Source organism: Lytechinus variegatus, chromosome 3 (assembly GCF_018143015.1).
Source record: "Lytechinus variegatus isolate NC3 chromosome 3, Lvar_3.0, whole genome shotgun sequence".
In the NCBI taxonomy this organism is placed as follows: domain Eukaryota; kingdom Metazoa; phylum Echinodermata; class Echinoidea; order Temnopleuroida; family Toxopneustidae; genus Lytechinus; species Lytechinus variegatus.
Genome location: NC_054742.1, coordinates 24990809 through 25005315, shown reverse-complemented (window position 1 = coordinate 25005315; position 14507 = coordinate 24990809). Strand labels below are relative to the sequence as shown.

The window sequence follows — 14507 nt, the reverse complement described above, 5'->3', positions numbered from 1 at the left end:
CGCTCGCGGGTCATGACCGCACTGTTACATACCCCATCCCCACTTAAATGTTATTGTCTTATTTGCAGCGCTGAAAAAAAAAATCATCACCTCCCCCCCCCGCTCATCACTTTTTAGAGACTGGGCGGGAGATTAAAAAAAAAAATCAGCTCGAACCCCCCCCCCTTTCAAAAATCCTGTGTACGCGCCTGATGTGGAATCTTTAAAAAAATTCACCCTGACGATAGGTTGATTTTAATAACTTGAAGAAAACTTTGATGAAGGTTTGATGAAAATCCATCCAAAATAGCCGATAGATCATTTTTTTATGTGACGTCACATACGAGCGGCCCCTCCATATAGCATGATTTAAACAAAAAAAAATCCTAAAATGCAAAAAATGCAAGTGATTTATTGGCTCAGTGGGTATATCACATCATGAGACGCATTATACTTCATACAATCATCATTTTTCATTAAAGACTGGAATCTATAATAGGAGAGCTGCTCGCATATCAACAAAATCACTAATGAAAAATCTTATAATTCAAAACTCCCTTCTTGTTGGATAGATTTGTTTTAATCAACCTTCATCTAGTTATTATTCTTTATTGTATGCTTGTATTAAAACAAACAACTTATCGTTAAGGTAAACTTCTCCTTCAACTCTCTACAGTCTACTCACCGGGCGTAAACCCTTTTTGTAAGCCTAGTTAATTTTGCTTTTTATGCCAGAAAAAGGAGAGACTATACTTACTAAAAATATTAAACAAAAAAAAAACATGAAAAACTATAAAGATCGTTATACGGGAAGGGTAACTGTACGTTTTAGTGAAGATCGTCAAGGTGGAATGAAAATCGATTGGTCTTGTCTCCTCTATTCCTCTCCTTCCACCCCTGTCCCTATACCTAAGCCTATCATCCCCCCCCCCATGGGCTAAGAAAGTAAGTCTTATCGATCAAACGTTCTGAGACGTATACACGTATATAGACCGAAGGTAATCGATGGAGCAGCAGCTAAAATACAATAAAAGAATGAGGGTCTATTGTAATGTCCACCTCGGGGTCCATCTGTACACTCATCAGGCGGGAGTATAATTATACTAAAGTACTCTATCTGGGTATTGGCGAATTACTAGTATCATTTCTGCTGTATGAAATAGTATATTTAGCGAAGATTGATCAACAATGGCATGGTTTTCAAAAAGGGTAAGACTATATCAGTGCTTCGATGAGATGTTATTGTTTCACCTTCGTTAGTCTGACCTATATTGTTGTTGTTTTTTGTATACATTTTTATTTGTTCTTTTTAGGTTATGTATAGGTATTAGGTTAGAGTCGGCCAATACCTAAAAAGTCATGCGACATCGTCTTAAAATTGATATTCTACAAAGCCGTAACGTCTCAATAATTTCCTAAGATTTGAATTTATTGAGAGTGTAACTGATTATTCATGTTTTGTTATATCATTTTTTGATGATTTTATTTCGAGTCCATTATTATATGTAAACAACCATTCAACGATTATGCCTGAAAAACGGAAGAAGTAGATATAGACTAAGATATAAAAAATGACAGAATATGATATTATTTAAAATGAATATTATTTTGTTAGGGATAATAACTAATTCTTCTTGCAATTTTTTGTCATTTTTTGGAGCAGTATATATAAGAGTAAAATATTGCATGTGTCTGCGACATCTTCTGACAGAATAATCAAAGAGAAAGAAAACCGATGTGCTTTATTTTTGTAAAAAAATTACTTCCAGTCAAGATGATAATAAAGTACAATGGAAACAGCACGCGATGAAAAAGAATAGAATGAAATTGAGCACCATCAAAGTTCTGAAAGAGTATCTAACAGAATTAAATATTCTGTCGAGAGGCCCTCCACATTGCTTGGTATACTGTAAGCCAATACATTAATTAAAAAATACATAAAAATGGCTATTAAGATGATCGCTAGAAGCCTAAATATCAAACTTTAACAAAACTTCATTTTATAAGAGGACAACAAAAGCAAATAATACAAAATTGCTTTCTGAATTATGCCATTGTCAAGAGTTCAAACTAAATTTTGGTATACATTGTGACCACTGATATTTCATAAAATAGTATACTATTCTGGAGGCCCCTATACAAATTCGATCACGTTTAGAGATAGTTTACACTTCTTTCAGCGATTAATGTTGCATATTATTTACTATTTCTAACCCTCATTCGATATTTTGGTGTTATAATGTATTTTGATTATCATTTTTCTTTCTAGATAATTTTCTTTTTGTTCATCGTCGTTTCAACATTCCTGTTCATCATTCTCCAGTTTACCAACATCTCAGATCTTATTTCCAGCCCATCTGTTAAAACACAATCCACCTCAGAACATTATGGAAATAGACCGATTAATATACATGAAATACAAGTGAACGCAGAACATGGGAAAGGGGAGGGGAGAAATAAGGAACATACTAAAACCAACAAGAGGAAACGAGAAAGAAATAATGGAGTAGGGTCCAAGGCAAATCTTAGACCAAACTGGAACGGAAATGCTTCATCAATATTTCCCCCCAACAATGAGCCGAAGTACAACATTGTATTACGAAAGGCATCGGAACCCTATTATCCTAACGTGTTTCAATATGATGGGGAAGGAAACATTCTGTATTTGAAGAAGAACGAGATGACAACCATGAGACCCGGCGCCACCAAAGAACTTGTCTTATCTGCTCCTGAGGTGAGTACCATACGGTGGGGGGGGGGGTGCAATTTGCTCTATAACACAAAAGTTAAAAAAATAAAGATTTAGCGATCGAGTTACAGATATCGAAGGCATTCCAAATTCGGGTGGGAAAAGGCGTATACTTTTCAACCTTATCATTAACATGAATTTTGACACATCTTGGTAGGCATAGAAGGGTAAACATGACAAAATACTTTCAGGGTACTCTGGGATCAAAAAATGATGTTTGTTTTGAGGTCACGTACGAGTATATAATGTCCATCTTGTAAATACAGCCTCTGGTACCATACCCATGTCATGCATGGACCCAATGAAAAGACTGTCCTTCATGTTGATGTTTTATGTTGCGCCAACCGCACAGAAATTCCAGAATTCTTTTATTAATGACGAGGGTCTTTGATAATGATCAACCTTGAATTGAAATAATGCCGTTCATATAATAATGATAATAACGATAGTAATGATAATAATAATAATAATGATGATAATAATAATAATAATAATAACGTTTTATTCACCCAGGGTAGCCACTATAGTTAGAAAACTGCTCTTCCAGCGGGCCCTGCATAACATAATGGAGTTTTGTTTGGCAGTATGAACTCCCGCATTAACTATACTTTTCACTTATAATTATCTGTAGTCACATTCATTAAAATATACTTCCCATAAAAAGAATTTTATTTATTTATTTACTTATTCGTTTGTTTTCTTTATTTCATACTGCAGGGTAGGGCTGTTCAGTTATGCAAAACTGCTTTCCAAAGGCGCCCTGCAGTTTATTAACAAATAACTCAACATCATATTCATTTTACTGAAATTATCACTGAATGAAATATTGTCATGCAATATTATCACGAATTGCGCCCAAAGGAACGACTGAATTAGGGGTGGAAAAATTACAAGGCTATAAGCCCTAGGCATATGGTAAATGACACATTAGGCTATTGCTCACTGAAATTATGATGATCCTTATAAGATTTTTTAGTGTCATTTATTGCTTTTGTAGATAATCGTATTTACCTAAATTTTGAGATAGACCAAAAATGCTTGACTCGGACAAATCAGAAATAAAATATCGCTGTACTCTGACCAAATTATTTACTATCTGCATGCCCCCACCCTCTCTCTCTCATCACCCCCTCTCCACCCCCGCCCCTCCATCACCTCCCCCTCCCCTCTCTCTCTCTGATGTAAACATATTGGATCATCCTTGATGGCTATACATGGAGGGACTAGAGAGCTAAAAGACATTTTATTAGGGAGTTTTCACGACCGCGACGCAGAATGAATTCAAGAACACATGCATGCAGTAAATGTATTGAAAATGCCCGTCATAATGACAATGAACAACTGGGAGGGCTTTGTCGATAGTGGTGAATCGGAACATCAGTTTCGTCCTGAGTTTCGGGGCTATCAACAGATGGCAAGTATGTAAGTTTTCCTGTCCAGGACGAAATTACTGCTGTTTTTAAACACCAGTTTTCGACGAAGACTTTTTTGTTGCTCTTTGTCATGAAGGACATTTGACAATAATTTTTCTATTTTCTTAAAAGTGTTCTGCTTCACAGTGCGAAAACGCCCAAACCCGTGTCGGATTTATCAATCGGAACATCAGTTTCGTCCTGAGTTTCGGGGCTATCAGCAAATGGCAAGTATGTAAGTTTTCCTGTCCAGGGCGAAATTATATTTACTGCTGTTTTTAAACACCAGTTTTCGACGAAGACTTTTTTGTTGCTCTTTGTCATGAAGGACATTTGACAATAAATTTTCTATTTTCTTAAAAGTGTTCTGCGTCGCAGTGCGAAAACGCCCTATTGAGTCAAACCCGTGTCGAATTTATAAAGGCACTCGTACAAAACACTCCAAAAAAAGGAGAAACATTGTAATTTCAATAAATCTTTCAATTTCGTTCCATAAAAATTTTGCAGTTGTTCGATAAAATTCCCACCCGATTTCTGGATAACTTCAAGAATCCATGCTGGCTTCGAGAAGGGAATGAGTTGAATTGCCTACCGTACTTCTACATCATTGGCATGTACAAGTGTGCAACCAGTGATATTTGGGACAAGATTGTTCAACATCCAGACATCTCGAAGGCTGCCAAGGAACCCCATTGGTGGGGACCAAGAAGACACGGCTACACAGTCAGTAGAGTCTTTCGCCAAGTAGGTACGTAAACAGAAAGTAAAGTTCAAAGAATGCTCATATCTAACTAAGATGTCGTCATTATCAATAATAATATTGCAGACAATAAATACCAACGATTACACTAAAATTGTCAACAAGTCATGATGAGGAGAATCTTTGGCTAGGTCAGTACAAACTTTGAACTTTGATCAATCTATTATTTATCATCTTTTTCCTAAGTAAAAAAATTGAAAAATTGAAACATACCCTGACGTCAAACCTGGCTGACTGTCATGGACCTGTTCGTTCCCAGTTGTTCCAATGTATTGTTTAATCGTTCATGGTTATGTGAAATCCAACCATCACCATTATAAAATAGGCATTTATATTAAGGCTTTACTGAATCATCGTCACTCTTTTGTTGTCCAAAGTTATTTTACTTTCTACGAATTTCCACTTTCCCTGCCATGTTACGAGACTTGGCTCACTGGCCGATAGGCTACGTCAGCCTACAAACTTAACAAAGTTCCTTGTATAAGATAAAAAATAATTTATGATTGAACAACTTTATTTGCATTAATTGATCTTGTTTTTAAAAACAAGAAGATTTGAAAAAGGTGAAATATTGTCTCAAAGTAAAGAAACATAATTTTTGGTATTCATATGCAGCTACTTTGCATGTCTCGTATTATACGGTTGGTTCTACAGCTGATATCAAATTCAATGGTCATCCTATATTGTTTCTTGTTTTACATCATAGATATCAAATGAAAAATATCAGAAGATTAAGATGAAGTGTCATTAGTGTATTTCTATTTTACTACTATCACTATTCATCATCGTTCACAAGTCAATAATATTATGACCATCATTTTTATTTTTAGTATTACGTTCTCGTAACGTGACCGGAGGTATTGACGATAGCTCTTTAGAGTGGTATCTCAACATCTACAAATTTGATGTAATTCGTAGACTTCTCGAAGGAAAGGAAAAAAGAGGAAATCAATACTACTACCCGATGGTCTATGGTAAGCTGTATATGTTAACATTTTTTTTAGAATGCATCTGGTAATTGCAAAAACTATAAAACTTTAATAACCTCTTTATATAATCAAGAAGTATAGCAGATACGCAGGAGATCACCATAAGCTAAATATTTAAAATAATGCCTGAAGAGGAAGAGCGCACATATAGTAGAACAATGAGAACAACTTATTTTTAATTATGGAAAAAGTAAGGAAGAAACAGAAGGAAGATTATACATATTCCATGCATCGATATTTTGCTTTTTACAATTAAAGTATATACAAGCGACGAGCGATCTAATTGCATTAGTTGAATTATTCCATTAATATACATAATAAATACAGTAATGTTTATTGATTTATGGGGAAAAATCAACTCCAAGTTTTCAGAGTTATACGTGAATCATGAAATTGAATAGTGTTTTTTAGGGATTTTTTTCCGGGTGGTGCCTCCAAGCCCCTCTCTAAATCTTTAAAATACATATTTTTTATGAAGGTGATGCTTCGATATCTACCGCTTCTGCCATGGGGCTGGAATGGATTGAACAATACCCGAACGCTAAAGAACCACCATACACTAACGCTGATCTTATCCGAGCTCTTCAACCTAATGCAAAGATTATACTCATGGTGCGGAACCCCACTCATAGGTAAGGAAACAATTCCTTCAAAGACAATACAAAAATCGACAGATAAAGAAAAAAAAATGTTTCAATCAACGGTCTTATGGGGCGTTGCGAGAAACTTTCGTTTGATCGCAAGCCTTTTTCTTTCGACGCAAATTGGCCGCTACTTGCAGTCGATCGGGATCGGCTGCAAATTTGAAGTTTTTCAATTGCAACGCAACTTTCTTAAAACGCCCCTTAAGAAACAAAGAGCTTTTTTCTTTGCTTCTATTTAATTAATTGTTTAATCATAATTTCCTCATGCAAATTAGAAAGTTGAATACTTTTTCGAATATTTTTTTTCTGTTCATCTTGGTATTTATTATATTTCGAAAACGGAAAATTACTCGTACCCTGATTTTGTAAATGGTAAATTGAAGAACGCCCTCTGTGATTATATTTTTTCTTCTCATCTACCCTCTTCCTTTTCCTTATTACGTTCATTTGTCTTCAATCTTACTAAAAAAAAGTGAAGAGAATAAACGAATTACCTGGAATACCTTAATCGATTCAAGATCCCTTTCTCGCTGATTATACAAAATCCAATAGTAATGAACGTAGATCTTAGAGAGAAAATTAAGTATTTTTTGTGTGTGTTTAGTCGAAATTATCGTATGACACTAACGACTTGATTTTTGTTTCAAATAATGTTACTAATGCTTATAGCAATTAACACTTATGTAATAAAGTCTCTAAGCACTCTAGTAATACAGCATTACCCTGGCTGTAGCAGAGTAGTATAGTTTATGTTTTTAAGAAATTTATAAAGATATAAAATAGTTGTGAAGGAGGGCCGTCGCGCGTCAATCCACGATTCAGATTGGGGGCAGTGCTTTCCAATGCTTTTAAAACTTGCATTGCATCGATAAATGTTTTGTGTTGTCAAAATTATTGGGGGGGGGGGGTAAAACATGTTTGTCCCAAAAATATTTTCATTAGGGCGATCGCCCCAAGGATCAAATGCCTCAGTTGTGAAGTATACTACATGACTATCATTTTGTTAAGGTGTAATTTGATATAGGGGGCTATTCACAGATAATAGACTTTGTTGATTAATATATACGATTGCTATTAAAATTGTAAAATGTGCAGGGTAAATAGAATATATCTATCAACAAAATATAACTGCCTTAACACTCATCCTAACTTTTTTTGTTTAATTTCAAGACGAAACATATCATTGACAGCTATTTATCTCAAGGTCATTAAAGAAAATATAAAAATCTTTATTGGCGAAGAAATAATGATGACATTCCTATGATATGTTGGTTATAAATCTCTCCTTGACAGGGCTATTTCATGGTGGTGGTACAGTCACAAATCTCATATCCACAGCCTCAAAAGTCCATATTCTGCGAAGACTTTACACGAACAAATAGTCAAATACATCGAGTGTTTTAATGATTGTTTGAAGGAGCACAATCTCAGGTATTGTGTCTACGCAGCCGGTTGTGTGAGTATTTTATATTAATTTGGCGAGGGGGATCAGGAAGGCCCCAAATGTGAAAATAATATTAATGACAGCATAAAAAAGGAAAATGGAGGGGGAAAACTATGAGTGTTGCAAGAGAAGCGTCAAGGATCGTGATGCGATGAATTTTAAATCATAGAAAAGATAACTAACTTTTATGAATGAAATGGGCAATTCATTTACTTTTTTATTCTGTTATGGCAGAGCATATGCCATGATGTTTAAACAAACAAACAAACAATTAAAATCATAATTTTGCCTTTTCTGAGAAGAAGAAATAATTCATTTAAACTAACCAAAATCTGAGGATATCTTGCGAATGAATCGGGATGATGACAGGGATCTATGAAAAAAAAATGCATCCCAAAAATTGCCCTGAATAAAGGGGAATGTTTTCACAAAAGACCTTTGAACTTCCAACGCAATATACCAATGTTTCCGTTCAACAAATATTTAACAAATCTTTGTTTGTTTGCATTTATTTCTGCGTTCAAAAACACAATACAAAATTATTTGTAATTACAATATACAAAATAATTCACAATATAAACAATGTGGTCATATTACATAATAAATACAAATAAGGATGTGAGTACAAATTAATCTTTTATAAATGTAGACATATATATATAATGTAATAAATGAACGCCGGAGACCGCCATCGTGAGCGGTTAGGCTTGAATTGATGGCGACCTCATAAAAGACATAAAATCTGACAAGCCCCCCCCCCCAAAAAAAAGAGAAAAAGATAAAAGTTCTTCAAAAACATCGAGGGAAATGTTTTGTAGTAAGAATGAAGTAATTGATTTCTGGCATTCTAGTGTAATTTTTTTAATACCCTAAGAGGCGGTGTGTTCATGATGATAAAATGAGAATGTTGAAAGTGTTCATCTCACAATGTGTTCATGATTTTCTATGCACACGCAGCTGAATACCACGAGATTATGGGTAGTCAATGAGCTAATACAAATTTTAGAGATATATTGTTATGTTAATTGATATAACGCACACGTACTTTAAAAAGTTTAGTAGATTTATAACAAGACAATCTGACATGATTTTAAATTCTTATTTATGCTTTCTCTGTTCAGCCTTATGAATTAATTCCCAACATTCAAGTTGGAATTTACCATGTGTATCTCCAAGATTGGATAAGAGCTTTCTCACGTGACTCAGTACTCGTCATTCGAGTGGAAGATTGGCACACCAATCAGGCTGAGCTCTACAGAAAAGTTATGGAATTCTTAGATTTAAGTAAGTATTCCATTATCCTATAATATTATATTGTTGTAAAACAATAGAGTCTGAGAGAGAAAAAAAGAATCTATGCAATAGTGGTTTATGTATAAATGATTTAAAGGAAACTAAAAAAAGAAAGGAAAAAAAGCAATTAGAGAATGTAAGAAAAAGAAGAAGAGAAATTACGAGAATGGTAAAACGGGATTCATACCGGTATTGCATGGTTAATTGTTGCTTTTCCTTGAAGTTAACTCTAATTTCATGAAATGTTTGTCGGATGTTTGATTCGGCAAAGTCTGTTTTATCCGATATTTACCATAGTAACAATCATCAAAATCAAGGGAAATTGTAAGGCGAAACTTTTGATATTGTGATAAGTAAATAATTTTAACATTTTATGCCCACAAAGATTTCGTTCATTATGTAATGTAATATACCATTATCATAATTTGTATTACTTTCATCATCATCATCATCACCCTTTCATTTTGAATATATCTGAAACATAAGAGGGGGATTTAGTATAAACCGTAAGGGTAGATCCCTCGCCAGGGCATTGAAATCAACCAAGAGTAGTAAAACTGTGACGAATTTAATGTTACATTTCCCCTTTACAAAATACCATAAGCCTCGTCCTTTTTGTGTATCTGTCAACAACTTTATTTTGGTGTGTAATAAAGATATGATTTCTTTTATAATCTTATTCATTTCAGGGCAACTGACGCAGAGTCAATTTGGAGAGATAATGGACCGTGAAACAAAGCATATCACTGAGAAAAATCACGAGGATGCTTGGCCAGAGACTGTCAGTCTCCTTGATAGTTTCTTTCATCCCTATAATAAGGAGCTGGCAAAACTTATGGGAGATGACAAGTTCTTGTACCTATGAATCATTTTTTCCCATATAGACATAATGGGCAAGTCCAAAGGCTGGGGGGGCAAAGTATCAAATTAATGCAGAAAATAATGTGCCTCATGCGCTAATTTGATTTCACAAACCTTTAGTTTCATAAGTGTTCACAAGATCATAAAGGCCTTTCAAACTGTTATTTTGCTTTTGGTTTTACCAATTTCCTCGAGATCTCAAACCTAACAGGGGCAGATTCTACAACATAGTAAATCTAGTGCAAATGACAATGAACAGTTGAGAGTTCTTAGTCGAAAATCAGTAAGCCGGGACAGTTGATCATCGTAAAATTCTGAGCTGATGAAAAATAGCAAATGTTGTTTGTCCAGTCAAGGACGACACGGACTGCTTTGTCATGAAGGGCTTTTGATAATAGATCGTCTACATTTCAGGATGCGTCTACGTAGTGGTTGTGAAAACTCCCTATTGAAATTGACTGGAGACAAGAAAACAACCTAAGGGGTTCTTTGATATATTTTCAAGAAATCCAAAATCTATGATGAGGTAAATATCTATGCATTTCCATATTCCAAAGGCCATAAGACATTAAGTTTACTCCTTATAAAATGCAACACGAGTAACACACATTTTTTTTATGTAGACATACTACAAAAATAAAAATATTTTTCTGACCTAAAAAACATGTTTGTAAAGCACAGATATTGTGCTAAAGAATGTGCTTATGTGAGGGGATTATGGAATGTACACGATTACTTAGAGATTGTGGAAATGTAATATAAACTGTGAAATTACCCATTACATGTATGTCCTCCGCATCCATCTATCATTGTCCTTTACTCATGTTAAATTCTTCATCTCTCCCTCTCCTTATTTTGCTTACTCTCTCTCAAATGTATTCTTTCTCCCCCCCCCCCCGGCATTATGTTGAATCACTGACCTTTATTAAAAATCTTGATAATGTTAACTATTCCATGGGATTCCATGAATGTTGAAATACTGTATGTGCATCATTTTTATGTATATTTTCCCCATTTTATTTTTCTGAAATAAAAATTTGAATATTTCGAGACTCAGAGCAATTTTATCTATTCATTTGATTTTGTAAAAAAGGTATTAAGTGATGCAATAAAAAGGGTGTTCAAATTTAAAAAAAAATGTATATATTCAGAGGATACTGGATATTATTGGAAGAACCATGCAATGAACAAATACACTACAAATTAAGAGTCATTTCAAATTTTACAGCCAGCCCATACGCATAGGACTGTTTTATTCATTTCTTCCCTTGTTTGACAAAACACACAATTGATGTTACAAATATAGAAATACCACAAGACATCTTGTTCAATTACATGCACATCATAATGAAGTATGGATAAACAGATACATTGATAGTCTATTTCATAGTCATTACAGGGTACACATAAAAGTCCTACACTTGAGTATTCATCTGTAAAATGTTATCATTCATGAAGTGTCACCTTTTTATGCAACTATAATTTCCATATGAACTTACAATGGGCGTAGGGCATTATCACTTTATATGGATAATAGTGAGGTTTGGTGTTGGTAATGGTGTTGTGGATACAAATTGGGATGCTAATTCATGCTTAAACACTGATTCGTATTAGTGCGATACAAGAAATATCTCAGTATCACATAATCACTAGTTCAACACGTATGTCAATCCTAGCACCAACTTCACTTCATATTCTGTGTTGTGCTTTGTGCAAATTTGACTTAACACTACCAATATCAGCTTCAACACTAAACTTGATTAAAATCACCCAGTGTTTGCTACAAATGGATGATGACATACACATTTTTCTGTGACAGTGAGACATCTTTTCAATTGAATTTGAATTCAACACTGCTGGTACATTCAGGCTCTTTTATAACATGGTACATGTATCTCATATCTATATGAATTCCTTTTTTAGGTAAAATGATTTCATTGAATCAGTGTCAATTTTATAGCAAATTTTGTTTATTTCTTCAAAGTATGCTGTAATATCCAGAGCTCATTAAAATATATACAACTCTAAGAATTTATCACTAGTTTAAGATTCTAATTAAAACATTTAAAAATGACAAATCTAAAATAATTTTAAAATATATAAACATAATTGCCAATCAATTCCGGTGACATGTTTATTAACAAAATATATAGCAATTGCTTCCACAGAAGTCACATGAAACCCATAATTGGAAGCCAAAACAAACATAATTGGAAAGATACATGTATGAAGAATAAGAATACACCAATTCATGTTTCATGCATTTTCAATGTACATGTATGCTGGCTCATCATTTTCCTTTAGAAGCACTGAAATTTGTGTCTACAAAACTGTGCTCCCCACTGACCTGAATGCTACAATGTCATCTTATGTAAACAGAAAAAATAGAGTTGTGATTATGCCCATTTAAATGTACAAGTAGATAAGCTTGAATATTCTTTTATTTTCCAAATTACAAATTAAAAATTTTAGAAACAATTTGCATAAGAAACAACTTAAATTATTTCTTCCTCAAGTTGATGAAACCTACAGCTCTCATTCCATATAAAAGGCAAAGTTTTTAAGCAGCTTTTTAATGGAATATCTATATTCAGAGTGAATGAAATAGTTACATCAATCATGGACAATTAAGATGCAAACAAAGAAATCACAATAGCATCAAGAGTCCTAAGTTTCTAAATATTAGTCTATTACATGTAATTCTTAAAGGTGCAAATTATTTGGAATAAAAAGTCAAATTTGTACTTAAATCTGGGATGAATAAAATAATCTATCCTTCCTACATACCAATCACAACTCTCTTCACATTAGATATCATAAAATCCTGGCTGTTGGGTAACATGATAAAGACCATTTCCAAGGCTCGCATTCATAAGACAAATACTCAACTGATAAGCTGCCAAAAAACTTGCCTACTTGTGTATTTTTATATTAGCTTTACACTGACATATTGTCTTAGTTTTTACAATTTTTTTTTAAAAAGACAAAGAAAATCATGTTGATCGTTTCCTAACTAAATCTGTAACATTTCTATCAAAGTCTTTACATTTCATATTTGCAAATGAACAAGAGAAATAATGAACTGGAAACAATACAGATTAAACTTTTTTTTATTTATCAACCAGATTTAATGATGTGATAGTGTCCAAAAATGCTACATACATGTATTGTACACTGTAAATTGTGAAATGTAAATGCCAAACTTTTTTCTTTTTTTGTTTTTAAATACAAATTCAGGACCCTCAATGGAGAATCCCTTCATTAAAAGAAACTTTCATTAGAAGGATATGTTTATTAATTGAGGATATATAAAATCACAAATGTGTACTTCAATCCTTAAAGCAAACACTAGACAGAGTGCCATATATAAAGATGGGTGGTAACCCCATCATGGTAATATCTGGACACCAATCTTGACTGAAGAATTGGAAACATATCTACTGCCTAGTCATTGATACACCGTGGATGAGTGTCTTCTACGTGATGGTATTCATACGTATGTGTTACAGTCGCTCACACCTCTATGAAAGATGGGAAAGCATGTGACTGTTGACAAATGGGGAGGGTCTTACTGGACACACCTCCAAGTATCATAATGAACATGCCTCCAAGTATCGATAGACAAAGGGGGAGAGCCTGGGAGGGTCATATTGGCCACACCTCCAAGTGTCTGCAGACAAAAGGAGGGGTCATATTGAACACCAGGCTGAAAACAAGACCCTTTTCAACACTTTTTTGTGGATGTGCTTTCGATTTTAGCACGTACATCTATACATGTAAATGTAATGTTGTGACTCCCCCCCCCCCCCCCGACAAATATTTTCCTCTGGGACAGATTTGAAATTATGAATGCATTTCAAGTTCATGCGAGTATCACCTTACAATTTAAATATAAACTTTTGAATCAAGAGCAATTTTACAAGAACCTCATTTTGACAATATTACTTTTTTCACACTGACATTGCCATAGTACAAAACAATTTCAACTTAAAATCTGTATCATTATGACAGATTTTAAAGTTTTGCATACTACTTTCTCATATTAAGACATATGTGACATGATGTCACTCTCTTCTATAAACCCATTCAATTGGGAATATCTATATTTGGCTATCGAAATTGGGCTAACAAAAGATTATATTATCACTGCAAACAAACTTTATGAAAATGGGAATGATTGTATCCGATTCACAGGCTTTGGTAATAAGTTCTTAGAGTTCCATATAATATATTCATTCTGGAAAACTTCTCGGTAAATAATACATCAAAACACTGGCATAACATTACATTTAATCAAGGACAAAAGCAATTCAGGCAGTACCAACAGGACTGACATTTTACAAACAGCATTTTCCTGCAATAAGAAAGTTATTTTC

At 33.9% G+C, this 14507-nt stretch overlaps 1 protein-coding gene across 1 annotated transcript; it reads left to right on the top strand.

Moving 5' to 3' along the window:
* Window positions 1-1026: 1026 nt before the first annotated feature.
* Window positions 1027-14478, top strand: LOC121410591 (carbohydrate sulfotransferase 15-like). Its single transcript, XM_041602778.1, has 8 exons — window positions 1027-1188; window positions 2249-2713; window positions 4648-4888; window positions 5731-5874; window positions 6368-6521; window positions 7827-7989; window positions 9099-9261; window positions 9960-14478. Exons 1-8 carry the CDS (start codon window positions 1168-1170, stop codon window positions 10133-10135), a joined length of 1527 nt encoding a protein of 508 aa, XP_041458712.1. The 5' UTR covers window positions 1027-1167; the 3' UTR covers window positions 10136-14478.
* The last annotated feature ends 29 nt before the right edge of the window (window positions 14479-14507 follow it).